The sequence below is a fragment of the Phalacrocorax aristotelis genome, chromosome 14 (assembly GCF_949628215.1).
Source record: "Phalacrocorax aristotelis chromosome 14, bGulAri2.1, whole genome shotgun sequence".
NCBI classification, from domain to species: Eukaryota; Metazoa; Chordata; class Aves; order Suliformes; family Phalacrocoracidae; genus Phalacrocorax; species Phalacrocorax aristotelis.
This window is the reverse complement of record NC_134289.1, coordinates 7,092,072-7,111,481: the sequence shown is the minus strand read 5'-3', so window position 1 is coordinate 7,111,481 and position 19,410 is coordinate 7,092,072. Positions and strand designations below refer to the sequence as shown.

The window sequence follows — 19,410 nt, the reverse complement described above, 5'->3', positions numbered from 1 at the left end:
CGCGCCGCCCCGCCGCCCCCGGCTCCGCGCCCCTCGCCCCGCGGGACCCTGTGGAGCGGCGGGGGTTGCGGGGCGGTTGCGGGACCCGGAGCAGCAGGGCGGGCGGCGGGCGGGACTACGATCCCCGTGGTGCACGGCGGCGCGGGGGCGCCTGCGCGTCGGGGGCAGAGGGGCGGAGGAAGCGGCGGGAGAGCGGGGGGAACCGCCTGCCGCGGCGGGGCCGGGCCGGGCGCCGCCATGCCCCGGGACAACATGGCCTCCCTGATCCAGCGGGTGGCGCGGCAGGCGCGGATCACCTTCCGCAGCCCGGCGGGGCCGGCCTTCGGGGAGAACCTGCACCGGCTGCAGCAGCTGCTGGACGAGGTGCGCGCCGAGGACTTGCACTTGGCGCCGCGGGGGCCGTCGACGGCGGCGGCGGCGGCGGGCGGGGGATTACCGTGGGGCGGCGTGGTACCTCCCGTCAGCTACATGCACATCTGCGAAACGGAGAGCTTCAGCATGGGCGTGTTCCTGCTGCGGAGCGGCGCCTGCATCCCGTTGCACGACCACCCGGGTATGAACGGCATGTTGAAGGTGCTGTACGGCACGCTGCGCATCGCCTGCATGGACACGCTGCCCGCCGCCGCCGCCGCTGCCCCGCCGCCCGCCGCCGCCGGCGGGCCCTGCCACCGCGCCCTGTTCCGCTCCCGCCAGCACTACACGCCGGCCTCCCCGCCCTGCCTGCTCTCGCCGCACACCGACAACCTCCACCAGATCGACGCCGTGGACGGGCCTGCCGCCTTCCTCGACATCTTGGCGCCGCCCTACGACCCCCAGCACGGCCGGGACTGCCACTACTACCGCCTGCTGGAGGGGTCGCCGGCGGGCGCCGAGCCGCCCGGGCTGCCGCGGGAGGTGTGGCTCATGGAGACCCCGCAGGCCGCCGACTTCTGGTGCGGGGGCGAGCCCTACCCTGGGCCCCGCGTGTGCCTCTGAAGAGGAGGAGGCGGCGGCGGCCCGGGCCCCGGCCGTTGGGACCGTTAGGACCGTTGGGACGGTTGGCGGGAGCCCCGCGCCCTCCCTCCCACCCCCGCGGCCGCCCTTCTCCCCGGGCCCGCCTCTGGGACCGGCCGGCGGGTGCTGGCTGGGGCTCCTGGGGAGCGCCGCGAGTCAAAGCTGTCCTTCGTCCCCTATCCTGCCCGGCTTGATGAGTCGGGGGCAATAAAGCACCAGAGCGTGTTTATGTCCTTTGGGCTGATGTGGAGGAGTGGCACGGTTACACTCCTGCTCGACTGAGTGGTAGGGGGAAAACAGCGTCCTGTGGAAATAGGGCTGTGCATCAGGGAGGGGGAATTGGGCTCCGGCAGGGGAGAGTAAATGAAATAAGAATGGTCCCAGGGCACCCCGACTTCCCCTGGAGGGGATCCCGTTGCCAGAGCTGTGGCGTGCCCCCCCCCCCCCAGCCTGGGCAGGGGGCTGGTGTGGCTGCAGCCTTTGGGGACCCCATCTTGACAAGAGCTGTACCCTGCTAGCAAAAAACAAACCCAAAACAGCTCCTGGGCCAGGACACGCTCGTCTGTTAAACACAGTGATCCTGGGGGCTGGAGTTAAGGGAATTCCCACTCCAAAGGGATGCTGTCAAGTTCAGCATTACTTTTTAACAGTTCTTTAAAGTGTTGCGTATGAAATCCTTGCTATTGCGACTGAGAATCACAGAGCACGTCTATGCATATTCCCTTCAGCTAGAAGGAGACTAGTCAGCTGCCAATTAACCTCGCTTGGAACCGCTCATGCAGCAGTGGCAGAGGGTAGCGGAAACTGGGCATCGCAAGAGGAAAACCAACTATCCGCTGCTGTGTTGTGGAGGCTATTCTAGAAACATGACATATTTGCCAACCCTATATACACAGCGGCACGCGTACCCTAGGTAGAGATAAGATTTGTCCTGATGTCTTCTCTTTAATATGTGGTCTGTGTTTTTATATGGACAAGTGAACCCTTTGGGCTTTTGAAGCCTTGCGGTTTCCCTCTTTATACTATTTATAAGGACTACTTTTTCATAAAGCTTTTAAATAAACATAGCATAGAAGAGACACCATGAATTTCGCCTTGCTATGATGGAAGCAGTCTGGAGACGCAGTTTGTCCACGGCAGGGGATGCGAGCTTTCTAACAAGGGAGGAACAACTTCTATAGGTGAAATACTCCGTCGGTACTGCAGGGACTGGTCTCATGCCTGTTCATCCTACCGCAAACTTGGTACCGCAAACCCGGGCCGGGGCAGCCTTGGCCCTCTTGGTCACGATGTGGGAATTTGAGTAAGAAAATGCAACTTACCGACCTCCTAAGTGATGTACCAGCCTGCTCCAGAAATCGTTCCACAACTGGCTTTAATTTTTCTTTGTGTATTTATAAAAGCAGGCTTGCTTTTCCTGTACAGTGGATTGTATGTGAGAATTTTTTTAATGATTCTGATACGGCATTGCTTTTTTTTTTTTTTTTTTTTGGTCTGCGAAAGAATGAATGTAAAATACAGTCAGCATTATGCATGCACAGATTAATTCTTTCTGCAAGGAAAAATTGGTGGAAATTATTTCAGATGATTTCCATTCTTGCAGCACTTGAAAGTGTCTGATATTTCTGCAGCTGGCTTACCTGTTTTTCCTGGAATTCCCCTGCAGCTTAGCATTAGTTAATGTGCAACGATTCTCTATCGAATATAGTCATTAACTATAACGCAATGCCTCCCTGTGTTACAGCCTGGTTCTAACTCCGATGCTAATGAAGACCGTCATCCTTTTTCAGAAGTCCACAAAGAAGGTAGCGAGGTGCATGCAAACAGCTGTACTGGAAAACCAAACTGCAATAGAGAGCATTCTTTTATCTCATCTGCTCTCTCTTCGCCTTAGGTCTTTCTGCTTGGTTCTTAATGTTTTTCTCCACATGTAAAAATTAGTCAAGATGTTTAATGGGGTAGGACTTTAATGCATCTTTCCATAGAGGACAGCATGGTCCCTTACGCTGCAGAGCGCCGTTAACAACTGTGGCAAAAACTTTTTTCTTTTTTTCTTTTTTTTTATAAAGGTGTTAGCATCAAAGTATTAAAGCCAGGAAAAATAGCGAAGAAAACCTGTGATGCATTAAAGAAAAGCCTCTTTGTGTAACTTCTTGCTTACTCAGTAACTGAAACTTACTTCATATGTTCTGGATATGCAGAAGGTTTAAGTCTAATGCCGTTCCTTCTCTCTGCAGTCTGGTTATAGTGTTTTCACAACAGCAAAATTACTGTTATTGCTGAATTATAGAATAAACACAGGATATCTCACCACTGACCAGTCATTACTTTCCTTCACAAGTATGACAGTCTTGAACCAAGTATGGAACAGAGCGCAAGTTTCTTTTGCCCAACAGTCCAAATGGTGCAACTGGCCTTTCTTTGAAAGGCGATGCTTAACGCTGGGTCCTCAGCGCAAATCTTCCACTGGTGCGCTGCGGACAAATCCAGACACACGCGGTATTTCCGCTTTTGAGGGTGACTGTTACTGTCAGGCAAAGGCAGGGGTTTAAGATCGCCGATACCGTTACACAATGTGATGTTTTCTGGTAGCTGTACGCTGGTCACTGGCAGCTTCCTTTATTCAGCTCATTTACAATTTCAGTGGTGTTTATCTCGTTTTGCTTTTGTTGGGGGGGTCTTAATCTTGTAGTGTGGCTGCAGACAGTAGTTTGGAGAGTGCGAGTAGAGCCTTGGATTGTGCGCCGGGGTAGCTGAAATCCCAGTTTTGCTCACGATGCTTTAGCTGCGACCAAGCTGTGGTTATCCGAGGCTGTGGCAGTACCTCTGGGAGTGCAGCAGGCAGAGCACACAGTATCCCTGCCCACCTCCCCATACTGCAGCCTACCGACACCGACCGAGGAGGCCACAGCTCCCGTGGGGTTGCGCTCCCAGGTCATGTCCCTCTGGCAGCAGGCCGTGGTCTCCTTTGGGGGCCAGGAGCACATGGGATCAGGTGGCAAAGCTGCAACCTGCCAAGAGATGCAGCAGGGGAGCCAAAGGCTTACTTGTGCTGCTAAGGTGGATGGCAGGGTGGTAAGCGTGGTGGCTCTCGAGCTGGCATCATTCTGTGGCTTCTCCATCCCTCACAGACTGGTCCGTGGCTGGCTTTGGAAGCCTGCTTCATGTCCGATTCAAAACCAGGCACATTGCTTCGGCTACCGCTGACCGCCTTTCCCAAGCAAAGAGCAGCAGCCCCAAAAGCCAGTGCCAGTTCCAGGAGCCAGGGAGCAGGGCATTTCAGACAGATAAGGCAGGTGCCACTGGGGCTTTGTGCAGTGGGACCTGGCACCGGGGGCAAGCAGAGGCTGGGAGCGGCTCGGTGAGGGCCTTGCCTGGCTCCCAGCAGTGCTGGGCTGGGGCGTTAGCGGTGAGGTCCATCCGGCACGGCTCACCCGGGTGGTGCAGGCTGTACTGGGGACACCAGCGGTACAGCTCTGCACCGAGGGTGGGCCCTGGTGGGGCCAGGCCAGGATAACATCTTAAAAACCAATAATCAAAACAGGTTTAAAAAAAGAAAAAAGGGAGAAAAAGGGGGGGGGGGGGCGAAGCAAAAAAAAAGGGCGATGTTGCGGCCAGATGGGTTTGGCAGAAGAAGCTGGGCCATGCGCTGTGGGTGAGCGCCGCCGCCCCCGGGCCCCCGCAGCCCCCGCCGCCGGGCACCGCGTTCCCCGAGCGGCGGTGCTCGCTTTTCCGGAGCCCACTCGGGCAGGTTGCCTGGGGCGGATCGTAACCGCGGAACAAAAACAAGAGTGAGTCAAAAAAACCCACCCCGCTCCCCGGTTAATATTATCCCGTCTCTCGTCTCCGAGGGAAATCCCCGCGGCCCCAGAGCGGGCGTTTGTGCGCCGGGGCCGGGGACGCTGGTTTTCCGCCCCGGGGCGGTGCGGGACGGGCTGTCCCGCAGCAACCCCCGCCGCCGGGGTCCGGCGCGGCTCCGGGCCGGGCGGGAGGCACCCCCTCCCCCGGGCCGGGCCGGGGAACCTACGGTAATAAAGGTGTCGATTTAGCATAATTAAGGATTTATTTGTCGTCTTTTATAAACGTTGTAAGCACCGACCCTATCGTCGAAAAGTTTATTTACAGAGTGGCCAGGAAGAAACGCTCTCTCCTTCCACCTCCCGTTAGTGGTTGTGCATTATTCGTGTTATCTGCTGGGCGCCGGGTCCCGGCGGACAACGGGCGTCGGTTCCAGCCACAGTATTTACATCCCGTCCCATAGTTCTACTACAAACGTAACACTTTTAAGTCACCGAAAAGAAAAACAAAACCAAAACCCCAAACCAGTGCGTACAAAAATATAGTCTCTAAAAAAAAAAAATCCCAATATTAATAGGCAGAAATGTACAGCCATACTAAAACCAGGGAGGGAAAAACTTTCCGGTCTCGGTGTCGCCGCTGTCGTCGGAGCGGATCGGTAAGGCACCCCCCCCACATGCAGACAGGGGACCGGGCTCTACACCACACAAGGCACCAAGGACACCTCACCACGACGGCACTGCATGCATCCATCCTCCCGCCGCAGCCCCTATGTACACCCGCCGGCCCGCCCCGCCCCGCTCCGGCCCGGCCCGGCCCGGCCCGGGGCAGCCCCGCCGGGTGCTCGTCGCGCCCCGCCGCGCTCGGTGGCGGCAGTTCGGCGGTTCAGCGCCGGTTCCTCCGCCGTGAACCCCGCACCCTCAGGGCGTCCGCGTCCGCGCCGCGCAGGGGGCCAGGGCGGTGGCGGCGGCGCCGGTCCCGCCGCCGGGCTGCGGGCACCCACCGGCGGCGGCGGCTCCTTTCCGCTCCTTCTGGCGCAGGTGGATCTTGGTGTGCCGCTTCCTCTCGTCGGAGCGGGCGAACTTCCTGCCGCAGAAATCGCAGGCGAAGGGTTTCTCGCCGGTGTGCGTGCGGATGTGGGTGGTGAGGTGGTCGCTGCGGCTGAAGTTCCGCATGCAGATGCGGCACTGGAAGGGCTTGTGGCCCGTGTGGATGCGGATGTGCCGGGTGAGCTCGTCGGAGCGGGAGAAACGGCGGTCGCAGCCCTCGGCGGGGCAGGGGTAGGGCCGCTCGTGGACCGGCGTTTTGCTGGGCCGGTTGGGGTACTTGCGGGGCCGCAGGATGGGTCGCAGCGGCAGGTGGTGCGGGCTGTAGGCGCCGGCGGGCAACCGGGCGCCCGCACCCTCGCCCCCGCCGCCGCCGCCGCCACCGCCGGGAGCGCTGCCGGGAGCGGCGCCCGCCTGGGGCGCCCCCATGGTGAAGTTACGGATGGTGGAGAGAGGCGTGAGGGGCGGCGGGACGCGGAGAGAGTCGAGGGGGCAGGGGAAGGGTTTGCGGTCGGGGCCGGCGTGCAGCTCCCGCTGGCACTGGGGCGGCGGGAAGAAGCCGCCGTACTCGGGGATCATGGTAAAGAGCCCGCCGTCGGCCGCCGCCGCCTTCGGGGACGGGTAGGAGGGCGGCGGGGGGAAAGGCAGCGCCCCGCCGCCGGCGGCGGGCAGGAAAGCCGAGGAGGGGTCCTGCGGGTACAGGTCGCCGCAGCCCGAGTAGGGAGGCGGCGGCGGCGAGTAGAGGTGCTCCAGGTCGGCCGGCTGGCCCTGCGCCATGGTGCAGCCCAGGGCCCCGGCCAGCGGGTTGGGGGAGGCGGCGGAGGCGGCGGAGGCGGCGGTGGCCGAGGAGGAGGCGGAGGAGGCGGCGGAGGAGGCGGAGGAGGCGGCGGAGGAGGGCGTGCTGACCCCCTGCAGGATCCCCGCGCTGACGATGTTGATGATGCCCTCGGGGTAGCAGCCGGCGCCGGGGTACTGCGGGTCGATCGAGAATTTGCCCATGTAGGTGAAGGTCTGGTTGCGGGATGCCGGGGCGTTGGGCGCGAAGCCGCCGCCGTAGGGCAGGTCCAGGGCCCGCTTGTCGCCCATGTCCACGTTGATCATGCCGTCTGGGGGGGCAAGGAGCCGGTCAGCCCTCCGCGCCGCCACCCGCCGGGCGGCCCGGGCCCGGGCCCGGTCGTCCCGGTCGCGGTCCCCGTCCCCGTCTCGCGGCGCCCACATGTTGCGCTCCGGCTGCGGGGGCTCCGCGGCGGCCCCAACTTTTCTCCCCGAGCCGGGCGCTGGGGTGAGGGCTGCCGAGAGGGGCGCCGGGGACCCCCGTCCCAGTCCGCCCCCCGCCCGCCCTCCCGCCCGCCGCCCCCCGCGGGCGGCCCGTCCCGCACCTGCGCGGGCTCCGCTTACCTCCTGCCACACCGCTCATCTGGTCGAACGGCCCTGCCAGGTCAGCATTGGGGAAGATCGCAACCGAAGTTGGCAGCCCGGCGGAGATGTCATCCGCGGGGTAAATGCCCTCGGGGAGCTGGTGCACGAACCCTCCGAGGGTCACCGGGATCTTGTCCACCGCCTTGGCGGTCATCATGGGGGCGGCGGGGCGGCCGGGGGAGCGGCGCTCCCGGCCCGCGGTGGGCGCTCGGGGCGGGAAAGGGAGGGGAGGGATGGGGAGAGGAGGGGGCGCTTCCCCCCTGCCTCCCACTACCGGCGCGGGGGGACGGCGGGAAGCCGCTGCGGCGCGCGGGGAGGCATGTGCGGGCGGCCGGCCGCCCCGTCGCGGCGGTGCGGTGCGGTGCGGGGCCCCGGGGAGAGCCGCGCTCCCGCCGCAGCTCGCGCTGGAGGACAAGTCTGGCGGTAAGTATTTATGGGGGCCCCCTGAATGCCCGGGACGTCACTGCCCATATAAGGACTGAGGAACGGGGCCCGGCGGTCACGTGGGTGCCCGCGTGCGGGACCCACCGCCCCGCGCCCGCCCCGACCCCCCCCTCCCCCCGCACCCCACCCGCGTTCCGCGCCCCGCGGGGGCGGCCCCGGCCCGCCCCGGCCCCCGCCGCCGCCCCGCCGCGCCGCCCAGGGGGGTATTCCGGTGGCGGGGCCCTTGTCCTAAAAAGGCGAGGATCCGGCCCCGCCCCGCCTGTCCTTTTTAGGGCTCGTTCCGGAAAATTTAAAAAAAAAAAAAAAAAAAAGAAAAAAAAAAAAGCTCGGAAAAACAGAGGAGGTCCCGGGGCCGCCCCGCCGGACCCCGATCACTTTCTCAGCAGCCCGTGACCGCAAAGCGGCGGCGGGTCAGAAAACCGCCGCATTCACGGAATCCGGCTTCTCCTTTCTCAATTAAAACAAAAAAAAGATATTTTTTTTTCTGCTGAATTACGGGTGGAAAGAGGCGCCGAGCAGAGCGAGCGCGGCGCTGCGTGGTGGTTTTTTTTTTTTTTTGGAAAGTGTCTGATCTATATATACCGTCAAGAAAACGGAACCGCCAGCTCCGCCGTCGGTGGGTTGTTATTGTACCGACGGGCGCAACCGGGGACGGGGCGGCGGGGGGGCACGGAATGTCTCCCCGACGGCCCCGGCCCCTCCCGTCGCTCCCACCCTGCCCGGACCAGCCTCTCGCTTCAACAGCTTCCCAACACCCCTCAGTACCACTTCCATTCCCCTTTTCCTTTTCTTTCCCTACCATCTCCTCCGTAATGAGGGTATCAAACCAAAGAGTGCTTAAATTCTAGCTTTTTTTTTTTTATTTCCCAAAGTACTAAAAATAACCTCCCTTGTGCCTCCCTTCCCAGGAGAAGCTAATCTTTCATATGCTGTTCCTCAGAGCTCGCAGCCCCTACATATTCTGGCTGATGAGGGTGTCAGATGTAATTATTTTTGAAAGCTGTATCCCATGCTATGTTCATGTCACTAATCTCATTACTTAGGAATATTTCATCTCGTGGCTGTTTATTCCTGCGTTTAGGAAATCAGCTCTCACATATGGTCTGTAGCGTGCAAGGCCCCTTTTCAGTGGTCTGCAGGAAAAAAAGTACCCATTGACAGCCTGAGCATCAGCAAGACACAGCAACGTACGAGATATGCTACAGCAGTGCGCTCCTGTTCAAAGCAACAAGCCAGAGAATACACAGGATGGCTAAAAACTCTCCTCACTTTCATTTTTAGCTGCAGATATCAATATTTGCAGGTTTTAGTACATTACAGCACGTGCCGCGGAAGTGTGGCATGCTCGGGTGTCCCTATGGCGCATGTGCGTACCTCTGCCTCAGGTCCCAAATGCTGTCACGGAGCGTCTGTCTCCCAGGCCCCTCTTTATCCATGCAACACCTCACATCCTAGCTGAGAAAGGCTCTCTCCTCAGCTGCTCCAGTTCTGTTTCACCGCCTTTGGTGACGCTCCAAGGTTCACCACTTGTCCAGTGGCCACAGAGCCGGTGGGTAGGCGGGAGGGTGCCTGAAAAAGTAAAAGTTTTAGGGGCATTTGTCACACTTGCTAAGGAACAGTACGCATAAACCTAGATATTTTCCTTTGTGGGTGATCGGGGAAGTGTGCGCAGTAATTAGTAAATACATAATACTTTGTGGTTTTTAACGTAGATTTTCTTACCAGTCCTTTCTAGCACTTAATGTACAGCCAATACTGTTTGGCATATGAGATTTAGTTGAAAGAAAGCTCGTGCTCAATTCCAGTAGGATTCTAGATATTTTCGTTTAAAAACCCCATCTCAATTTAAAAGTTAAATTGTGACAGAGAGACAGAGACAGACAGGTTCTGGGAAATTTGACTGAGAAGTAGGAGCAATTGTATTGTACCTTTCCATTACAGCTGAGCTATAATTGGTCTAATCACTACTATGAAAGAACAAAATATTGGAATCTGTCGTGCAGTGGGGCAAGTTACTTTGCATGAATTTGAGAAACAGGTAACTCCAAGTACAGTATCTTCCTTACTGTGAAAAGCCGCAGACGTATCAGATGCAGGTTTTAGGGACACTCCATAATATCTTCCTGCATTATCTGAAAATACCATGTGCCCACCGACAACGCTGAATCGTAATGCACACAAGCAGAAAGAAGAACCAAGGTTTCACATCCCACCTTAACCACCCCACAATCTCAGTTCCACCTTTGAACTAACTCGGCAAACTTAATGTTCTTCCACTATGGAGAAGGATTCCATGAAAGACTGACACAAATAAAATTTAACGTACCTTCTGGCTAACTTCACCTAAGGAATACTACTATTAGGTGGCTTTGTTGGTTAAGTCTAAAAGCCTTCTCAGGCACAGGGTAAATCTTGTCTGATTTCCAGCCTTTACACAGACAATCAAGTCACTCGACTTCTCTCAATGGGGGCTTTGTCTGAATGGCGGCAGGATCTGGTGCAGGGCAAGATGGAAACGTAGTTAATGCTCAGTCTTCAGGAAGACGTTGACAGATGAAACTCAAATGTTTCTGGTCCCTTTTCAGATATTCTTGCTGTAGTGCTTTGCGTGTGCTTCGTGCCTTTGATCCCCGTTTGGCTGATTGTACCAGACTCTGAGGGTTAGACCGTCCAACTCGCACTGACGTCAATGAGCCTTACACGCAAAAAATCCTACTGATTCCTGTGGTTCCTATAAACCACGTGGTTTCATATGATGGACAGATTGCTGGTGTAAATTGCCAAAGCCCCACTCGCACTGAGAGAGGAGCTGCGCCTCGTACACACATGACATGTCTGACAGGGTATAGCACTGGCTCAGGAGGGTTCAGAGCTGAAGGGCGGAACTTCTCTTTTATTCCCAATTTCTTTGAACCAGCCCCCTTTGGATTTAATGTATTTGTTCTTTTAACAAGGTGCGAGCAGATGTTCCACTGTGCATATTTTCCTGCAGTCATTCTCTACTATAAGGACCTGAGACAGGAGCTGTGAAAATAAAATTGTCCTTGCCTCCATACCTGAGCTTGAGAGTGGCTGAGGGAGAAAAGGCAGCTCATCCTCTGTGGAGCCAGCAGCACCATTTAACCAGCTTAACATCACACATTTGGGTCATCCCTCCAGGGGGTAACTATGCTTTTGTAGCAACTTGGCCAACCTCATGGGCTAGCAGCAGCAATGCTGCGTGGGCCACGCACCCTGCCACCTCCGCTGTGTGCCCCACTGCTTTCGGCATCATTAAGGTAGCCCCAGCTCAGCAGGCCCCCTCGGGTGTGGGGACTCAGCTGGGAGCAGGAACTTGTTCCTGGACAGGAGGTGAGTGACCCTGCCCGCTGACAAAAGCAAGCAACATCTGTCCTAAGTCTGGGCTAGGTTCGGGTTGGGGTTGTTACGTTTCATGTAAAAGAAAAGTTCTCTCCAAAGCTGGCTTTCAGCATTTCCTAAATTTGCCCCTTTTCACCGGGAGCAGAGAGATCTGGCATGTCCTTACAGGAAGAAATGCTCGTTTACTTATCCCTTTTGTCTTGCCAGGGGTGGCCGCTGGATTGCCAGGCTGCAGGCAAAAGCCACTTCCCTTAAACCTACCCTGCCTGCCCCTCACAGGCCTGACACAGGCTCTCAGCCTGCACTGGCTGGTCACCGAAACCTGGTACCCAGCCAGGGAAACCTGCTGTAAACATGAGCCTACAGAAAACAGCTGCCTGGCTGTGGGCATGCTAGGGGAAGGGGATGGTTATAGAGTAGAGGAGAAGGCATCCCAGCCTGCCCTTAATTACGGTACCTTGAAACCACACTCTGCGGTTTTCAGCCAAGGTCGCTTGTTGTCTTAGGATGAATGCCTGTAAATTCGAAATAAGTAAATGACTTTATTGTGAGGATTTGGCTCGGGAGAGCCTTAGCAGCATCCTGAAGGGCTATTTAAATGTCAATAACATTTTCTAATTTGGGCTATAGGAATTAAACAAACCCCTGTGGAATCAGCAAGTTACTAGTTTAAGTTTGGACGGCTATAAACAAGTACATGTGACAGAGAAGATTTCCAGTCAAATAAAAGCAACAACAAACTCCTTTACCCAAGACCTATTCTCGTTATTAAACGTGCAGAACATTTCCTGGATATTCCCGTACACTGTTTCTAGCATTTGTGTTAAATCCGGAGTCCTACCTGCTCTCACCCCTTTCGTTCCTCACGCAACACCCGCGGGAGAGGCGGCTCCCGCAGCGAGGGAGGGGAGCGGGGAGCCTGTGCGGGCTCCACTGCCCTCTCCTGGGGGAAGATGCTCCCGGGAGCCGCCGAGGACACGGCAGCTGAGCAAAAAGCGCTGCGCTGGGCCGCTTGCTGCTGGGGCTTCACCGCATAGCAGCACCGCGAAAGCTTTACACCACAGACATGCTACCTAAAGGGAGACCAAAGGCTGGCCCCGTTGCGTTGGAGATCCCACCCAGGGCAGCAGGGCCGCCTGCCGGCTGTCCCACAGGCTGTAACCCCCGTAGCCCTGAAGGTGTCAGGGTAAAGACAGCATACCCGGAGGGGTGCTGGGAGCAAGCTACAGAGGGGGCTGACAAAAGGCTAAAATATCAGCTCTGCATGATGCTTGCTGGGCACCAAAACTTTTTTTAAAAAGTTGCTTCTCATACCAGGGACAAATAACTCAGACATATCATTCATGTGAGAAGACTCAAAATACTGACAACTTTGTTTCTGAATAGCAATAGTCTGGCTGCTAAGCTCTACTTTCCAGTCCTTTCTCCTGAAACTAGTTTCACTTACGCTTGTATCTCCTGCTCTAACGTGTGTCCTGTGCTTTGTGTAAATACCGCCTTGTCCCCTGGCTGCACTGGGCGCCCAGAGAGAGAGTAATCGGGCACATCCCTTTTCCATGCAAGTGGCCTTCTTCCTTGAAGGACTGAAATAAAAGAAGTGTAGCAAGTGTCGCATTTTCATTTCTCCTGTTGGTCCCATTCGCTAGTGTTTGACTACTCAGAAAGCTTGTCAGAAGGCTTTCTGGACATGCTCAGTTTATAGGAAACAGTGCCTTCAGAACTGGGTACAGCTTCTTATCCTCAGCTCAGTAGTAAGGTCATGTATGGCATCTCTTTTCAGCAGATCAGGAAGGAAAGCAAAACTCTGGCACCATATTCCAAGCAGTCTTCTGAGAAGAGAAGCAGAAGAGCTCTGAGGCGTGATTTTCAGAAACTTCCCACCCCTCCAGGGAAGCTGGAGCCATTCATAGGATTTCTAGATTACCAAGGAGTCATTTCATTTGCCGTCTATGCACCACTTCTCAGAACCTGTTTCCATTTATGTCTCATTTCTCTGTGCTTTGGTCTTAAACCAGTCTGCCTTGAGCCTTGAAAACCCTCAGCTCTTTGCTCTGGGTAAATCAGTCTGAGTGTGGTTCTGGCTTTTCCTTAGTTTTTATCATCATTCATTTTCTGCTCCCGAGGGCATGTCTACATGCTCCAGTCTCACCAGGAGACCATCCTGACTGTGAATTCCTGAGGAAAAGGGTGTTCAGGTTCATTTTCAGCAGAGTCACCCAATGGATGCCTTTCTGTCAGAAACTGCCAACATAGTTTATTGGAGCAGAGGTGTTTTTAAAAAAATCCCACAAGAGATTAAAATAAGCAACATGTTTTGCTTTAAAATTTCTAAGGCCAGGATCTTCAAGCGGTGTAAATTAGCATAAGTTTCTGATGCTCTAACCCCTGCAATCTGAGTGAAAGCCAAAATTGGACATGATTTTATTTAAGGTTTGGTTACTTCTGAAGGCTAAAACTCAAACTGCTCCTGAGGGTGGGCACGGTCCTTTTCATTCTGTATTTGGGCTGCTTCTACCTGTTTTGCAGGAGTTTGTTTCTAGCTTTGATTCATTTTCTCTGCTGCGGTGTATTGTCCTTATTCTTTCACCTCCCCTCTCATTCATGTCTCTCTCCTTACTCTCTATTGTCCAACCTTTTCAGCTCCCTTTTCTCTCTTCCCCCTCCTGCCTTTCCTCTTCCTTGGTAGTTCCTTTTCCTTCCCCCTTATTTCAGCAATTGCTGCCAACAGCTATATTTGGAATAGAGTGGGAACAAGCTATTCTTGTGACTTTACTTTGAAATAACTGAGAGGAGCAGATGATTTTCTTTGAACAAATAGAGGATACACTGACGAGAAGGCAGGCTGGTAAAGTCAAAATGACATTGTTAGGGAATACCTGCCCAGCAGGTTTGTCTTTCCCAACTCTCAGGATAACCAGCTGATAGTTCTTGTTTGCTCTGTTTTAGCTCTAAATCCTCCTTTTGTGAAAAATCCCTCTCTCCAGGTTAGTAACTTGAGGTCCTGACAAGGCCTAGCTCATCGCCACAATGTCTGGGCACTCACACATCAAGCGGAATGACTGCCACCTAAAATCTCAGATGCCAGAATTAGCTGGAACAGGATATATATTTGTTTAACACTTGAAGTCAATGCTGTTGTATCTGCTGGTGTAGTCACAGGATACTGTTGTAGAGTTCCACTTGTATGGGCTAGCACAGGAATATGCTGGGAGGAACAATTTCCTATTGAGCAACATGATTTCTCCACATCTTCTCACATTAACTCCTCATCACCACCTGCTCCTCATCACCCCTGCCAATTCAACTGCTGTAAGCATTACATTAACAAAGCCAGCAAGAACCGGAGCTACATGAACAGGACAGCACAGGACGAATTTCTCCCTACCCCCCATATTTCTGTGTTTATACGATTAACTCCCACATTGGCAAACCAAACAAGAAATGAGGCCAAATGAGAAATTCAGCATCATGGCTTAGTGTTTTGTGCCTGTGGCAGAAGAATACCCAAGTCTATTTGTCTGCTCCCAAGTGAAGCTGGTTCTATTAAAACTGTACTGCTGTACATGTGTTTGTGTGTGAAACTGCTCCATACAGGGAAAGACACATGTAATCACATGCAGAAAGATGCAGGACAAGATCTTTCCTTACAAGTTAAACATTCAAAGGAGGGTTGGCTGCTAAATGTTAGACAAGAAGCTAGAAGGAAATTATTCTTCCATCCATCCATGACTTCCTGGAATTTTATAAAGCAGCTAACACAAATGGTCACGATGACGTGGAGCTTCCACGATTGCCTCTGCAATAACTGTTAATACGTCCAGTTTGCCAACAGAATACACGTCAATACCAACGTCTTAGGAGGGCAAGGCTGACAAAGTTCTAATATTTTTCCTATCAGACCACCTAACAGAAAACCAGATCAGTCTTCAGGCAAACACATTCTTTTCCACATCCACACTACTGATACTACTGCCATCACACATCTTGAATGTGCCTTATCAAACAGAGGCTAAGCAAAGTGAAAAAGGAATGATCCAGGCTAAGAAGTGACATCTACTTTCAGCACTACCACTAAGCCACAATGGAGACTGCCAAGTGTCTCTTTGGGCTTCTGCCCCTTAAAGCTGAGCACAAGGGAGTTTGGTGTATACTGCAGGCGTAACAATATAATAACATTTCTTACTGAATTAAATGCAACTGTAATGGCTGAGCATATTTAATCAGTATCAGGTGAGTTTTTGCAATTTTGTGCTGCCATAGAAAGTGAATATATTTTATTTATGTGTTCGCAACCTCGGGTCAACAGATGAATGAACTTTGATGTATTTGGAGAACACTGCTAAATCCATGGTGAACTCAGAGATGTTTTAGCCCTCCTTTGTTACCTCTCATTCCCTGTCCCATCCTCACCATGCTGGCAACTTGCAGCTTTCCCCTCAGCCTCCTCAACTCTGCGTGCTCAGTACAGCTGAATAACATATTTGCAAAGAGCATCTGAAAAATAATCTTTACGTTTAAGGTTCCCAGGGCACTACACAGGGCACAGAGCTGGGCCAGCCTGCTGATGAGGGAGCTAGCGCACAGCTGTTTGGCCACAAACAAGTCTGCCCTCACTGGCCCAGGGACCAGAAACTGCTTCCTGGGCTCTCAGGAGTGCCAATGTGCCTTTGCTTTTTATTATTGAGCAGATGCAGATGTGACTAAGGCTCGGCTGCATCTAAGCCATAACTAAACCCCACTGAGACTGCAGTGTAGGCTTTCCCAACCTCCTTGGTCTGGGCCAGCTGAGAAGACAAGCATTTTCTGAGCCTTTCTACCACCACTCAGAATGGAGGGAATTGTTATGCCTAGTCCTTGCCCACTGTGTGTGGCATGCTGGATTCAGCCCTTTTTCTGCCTGAATGCAACTGAGCCCATTTCTTCCACCTTGTGAGATGGCACCCAAACCCATGTTTCAGAGTCACTCTGGGGCCTGCCTGTGTCTTTCTGATGCAGACTTTGAGCTTTTATGTGAAGTGAGCCAGCTGGACTGGTTTGCAGTGGAGGTCAGGGTACCTGCCTAGAAAAGAGCTGAGATCCAGTAGGAAGACGCAGCTGGTGTCCCGGTTTCCACACTCTAGGTTTGAGCAGGTCGTGAGGAGCTGACAGGCTGTGCATCTGGAGGACAGCTAAAGAGAAAATTTAAGTGTTGCGTGAGAAGTATCAATCTGCAGTTACAACCGCAACCTGCAAGTACTTTCCAGGCACCAAGGAGGAACAGTCAGTGTTGCCATAACCCACAAATGACATGGGAAGAAAAGGTGTGAAGACAGAGCAGCCCCAAACAGATGATGTTTTTCACTCATATCCATAAGAAATACCAAAGAACAGGAAGTATTCACCCTGTGATGTACAACGGGTCTTTCTTAAAGCTAGGCTGAATAATCACCATATCATAAACCCTATCCTGTGATTCAGGGCAGTGCTTGTGCTGGAGCGCACGAAAAACACCAGGTCTGCAGCACACCCAGAGAGGCTGACCAGGGCTGCCATGGGCTTTGCAGGCTTTCTGATAAGCACACTTACTGTAACACAATTTGAAGTTGACAACATGTCTAAAAGCACACACAATGTCAGAGAAGGAATGAAATGTTGCTTCTCTCCCCCCCAACCTCATTACAGGCTAAGGAAAAATAATGTATGGAGAATAATACTTCACCATCTAAAGAGTTTTTCTGGTTTCTAAATCTAGTGAAGAGTCATTGTATATTTTGACAGAAAAATGAATCAAAATAATAAAGTGAATACAAAATTATATTGCTGTCAATAATTTAATTTACACAAAATAGCACTGTGACATGGTAATTGTTATATATGATGCAGCATTCAGTATAATATTTGGAGAATGCATTATAGAAAGTCAACATTTAACTACTAAAATCAACTTACATAATCAAAGCTGTCAGGGAATCTTTACAGTTTTATATTAATTTGAATGTAATTTACTATAGAGGTGTCATTCTTAGAGGTGCTTACAATAGTTAATGATCTCTGCATTTCCATTATAAAATCCTATTTTCAAAGGTTTATAACTTGGTGTTAAGAACCCTCAGCCCTCTGGCACATTTTCCCTTTCCTTACAAAAACTATGTTAGAGGTTTTAAACTTTTCTCTCAGAGCAGAAAGTGTGGTTACTTTTAAAATTTATTTTGCAGATTTGCTAATTTGCTCCTTGCTACCCAGGGATCTCAGAAAAAGAAAGGTCTTCACGGTAGAAGACGTTACGGTTACATTCCTTTCTTCCACTTTCCTGAGTATTTTACCCCTCAGATCATTTTTCTTGCTGAAGTGGCTAAGCATCTTCTAATATTGCATCCAAACCTTCTCTGCATCATTCCTTCTCTCCTTTCTGTGTTTGCTGTCATTAAGCTTTCTTCCAGGTCCTTCTCCTCATCTCAGACTTTGACTCCTGGTTCTGTCCTGTGCCTTCTCATAGGTGTCCACACTTACCTTGGCCAGTACAGCTTCCGTCACATCCATCAGTTAATGGGCTCTCCTGGCTGCATGTTTCCTCACTCTCGCCCCTTTTTCCAAGCTGCAGCCCTAATTCACTTTTCCAGCTCATTAGGATTCCAACAATTAGTTTTGCTCTAGCAAGTACATTTCTCCCCTGATCTTACAGGCTTGATTCACACCAGACATTACCCATCAACCCACCTAAACCTGCTCTGTTGGTTGTTTGGTGATTTTCAGTTTACCAGCCACGGGGACTGCGCAGCCCTGCAGCACTAATGCTGTTTTCCCCACCCCAGGCTTTCTGCCCAGGAGGTAGGACACTGCAAATCCATTGTCCACAAACACATTGTTATGGTCCATTTCCGAAACCAGAATTTGAAAGACAAATTGTCAACACGAAGCTATTATCCATAATAAAAGCAAAGCCAATAATTACCTTGTCTCCTTTGGTAGGCTCGCTCCAGTTCATGGGTCTAGTTGTCCCAAATCCTGCTCAGTTTCACTTTTTTCATCTATGTCAGTTAGCTGTCACTTTAGATGCTCCAGCTATCTGTAACCTCGGTGTTATTAGACCAGACATATTCGAGCCAACATGCACAACTGTATCCAAAACCTAAATCTTCACTACCATGTAAACATCAAGATTTATTCAGAAGTAGTTTTGTCACTTGTCTGGTAACAGTTTATTTTCCATGATAGAGGAAGAGCTTTTTAAAGTATTTGTGATGCTCTATGCTAGCCATTCTGTTCTTATATGGCCACATTTGCCAAGTGCCAACGCTTAGCCAAAACACTTCCTTCTCTTTTTCCATCATTGTCATTTTCCTTGTTTGAAAAAATGAACGTATTACTCTCTAATATTCAATGATGTCACAAATAAAATGGGAATCTCCTTTCCCTCATGCATACGGAGACCAGATCTGTAGTTTTGGACAAAAAAAAAAAAAAAAAGAAATCTGTTGCTTATGTATCACATTACTGGAGCTGGAAAGAAAAACTATTTCACTGGCATGATGTTTTGATGATGGACTTGAGTCAAGGAAAATGTGGTCATATTTAGACTGGATCGAACTGGTGACTGACTCAGTGAGATGGCTTAACTCTGTAACTAGGGCAGATAACAATGAAAAAGACAACACTGGGAGCATTCTGTTTGATCCTTCAGATTCATAATTTAGTGCTACAAAGGAACTCTAGAAATCACTTTTTTCCCCCCAGCGGATATCCAGCTGGACACGAGCAGGATGAGTGTCTGGATAAGTTATATTCTATAGAAGCATTTGACACACTTCAGATCTTTATTCTGGTTTTGGAAAAAAAATACTAAAAGACTGGCTGTAGCAAGGACTACTGGCAGAAAGTTTCCGGATGTTATTTCATCATTCTGTGTGCTGAGAAAACAAAACCAGAAGATGAAACTAAAATTGTCAGAGAAGCCAGGGACTGTACGGATCTCTTCTTCCACAGAATGAATGGAACCTGACAGGCACAGAACCTTAGAGGATGTTCTTTCAGACTGGGTGACGATTCTTGCTTTTTTGCTGTCCCTCACAGGAAAATCTACCACACTGGTTTATCTCCATTCAATGTTTTTACTCCTTGAATCCCAATGAAGAGGTTTTCCCTCTGATATAGGTAGTGCTGCCCACTCTCCTGAGGTTGACACCCACTTCATTCAAGTATTCCTAGTGCAGCAGGGATGTTCGCGGCTACTGGCTTGCAGCCAACATCCCACACATTTCCTCCGCAGCAAAAATGCCTTAATTCTGACCCACTGCCTTTCAAGTAGATAGTGAAAAAAAATCAGTCACAAAGAGCTTTGCTTTTATCTATATTTCTCCTTCAGAAAGATCTG

The 19,410-nt window shown here is 52.2% G+C and overlaps 2 protein-coding genes and 1 long non-coding RNA gene across 3 annotated transcripts in view; 1 reads left to right on the top strand and 2 right to left on the bottom strand.

Annotated features, from left to right (window-relative positions):
• Positions 1–151: 151 nt before the first annotated feature.
• On the top strand, positions 152–3,303 carry ADO (2-aminoethanethiol dioxygenase). Its single transcript, XM_075109350.1, has one exon. The coding sequence runs from the start codon at positions 238–240 to the stop codon at positions 973–975; it is 738 nt and encodes a 245-aa protein (XP_074965451.1). The 5' UTR covers positions 152–237; the 3' UTR covers positions 976–3,303.
• A 1,734-nt stretch (positions 3,304–5,037) lies between these two features.
• EGR2 (early growth response 2) lies at positions 5,038–7,789 on the bottom strand. The gene is made up of 2 exons (XM_075109349.1): positions 7,236–7,789; positions 5,038–6,943 (listed from the first exon to the last, which is right to left on the bottom strand). Exons 1-2 carry the CDS (start codon positions 7,411–7,413, stop codon positions 5,712–5,714), a joined length of 1,410 nt encoding a protein of 469 aa, XP_074965450.1. The 5' UTR covers positions 7,414–7,789; the 3' UTR covers positions 5,038–5,711.
• An 8,094-nt stretch (positions 7,790–15,883) lies between these two features.
• Positions 15,884–19,410, bottom strand: part of LOC142064532 (uncharacterized) — a 38,963-nt gene continuing 35,436 nt past the window's right edge. Inside the window, exons 4-5 of the long non-coding RNA XR_012663143.1 lie at positions 17,992–18,112; positions 15,884–16,228 (exon numbers count right to left, since the gene is read on the bottom strand). This is a non-coding gene — a long non-coding RNA (uncharacterized LOC142064532). The remainder of the gene's footprint in view (positions 16,229–17,991; positions 18,113–19,410) is intronic.

Excerpts from the sequence above, each read along its gene's own strand:
- ADO (XM_075109350.1), top strand. The coding sequence starts at position 238 with ATGCCCCGGGACAACATGGCCTCCCTGATCCAGCGGGTGGCGCGGCAG.
- EGR2 (XM_075109349.1), bottom strand. The coding sequence starts at position 7,413 with ATGATGACCGCCAAGGCGGTGGACAAGATCCCGGTGACCCTCGGAGGG. Across the intron at positions 6,944-7,235 it reads GATGAGCGGTGTGGCAGGAG|ACGGCATGATCAACGTGGAC; the intron begins GTAAGCGGAGCC and ends TTGCCCCCCCAG.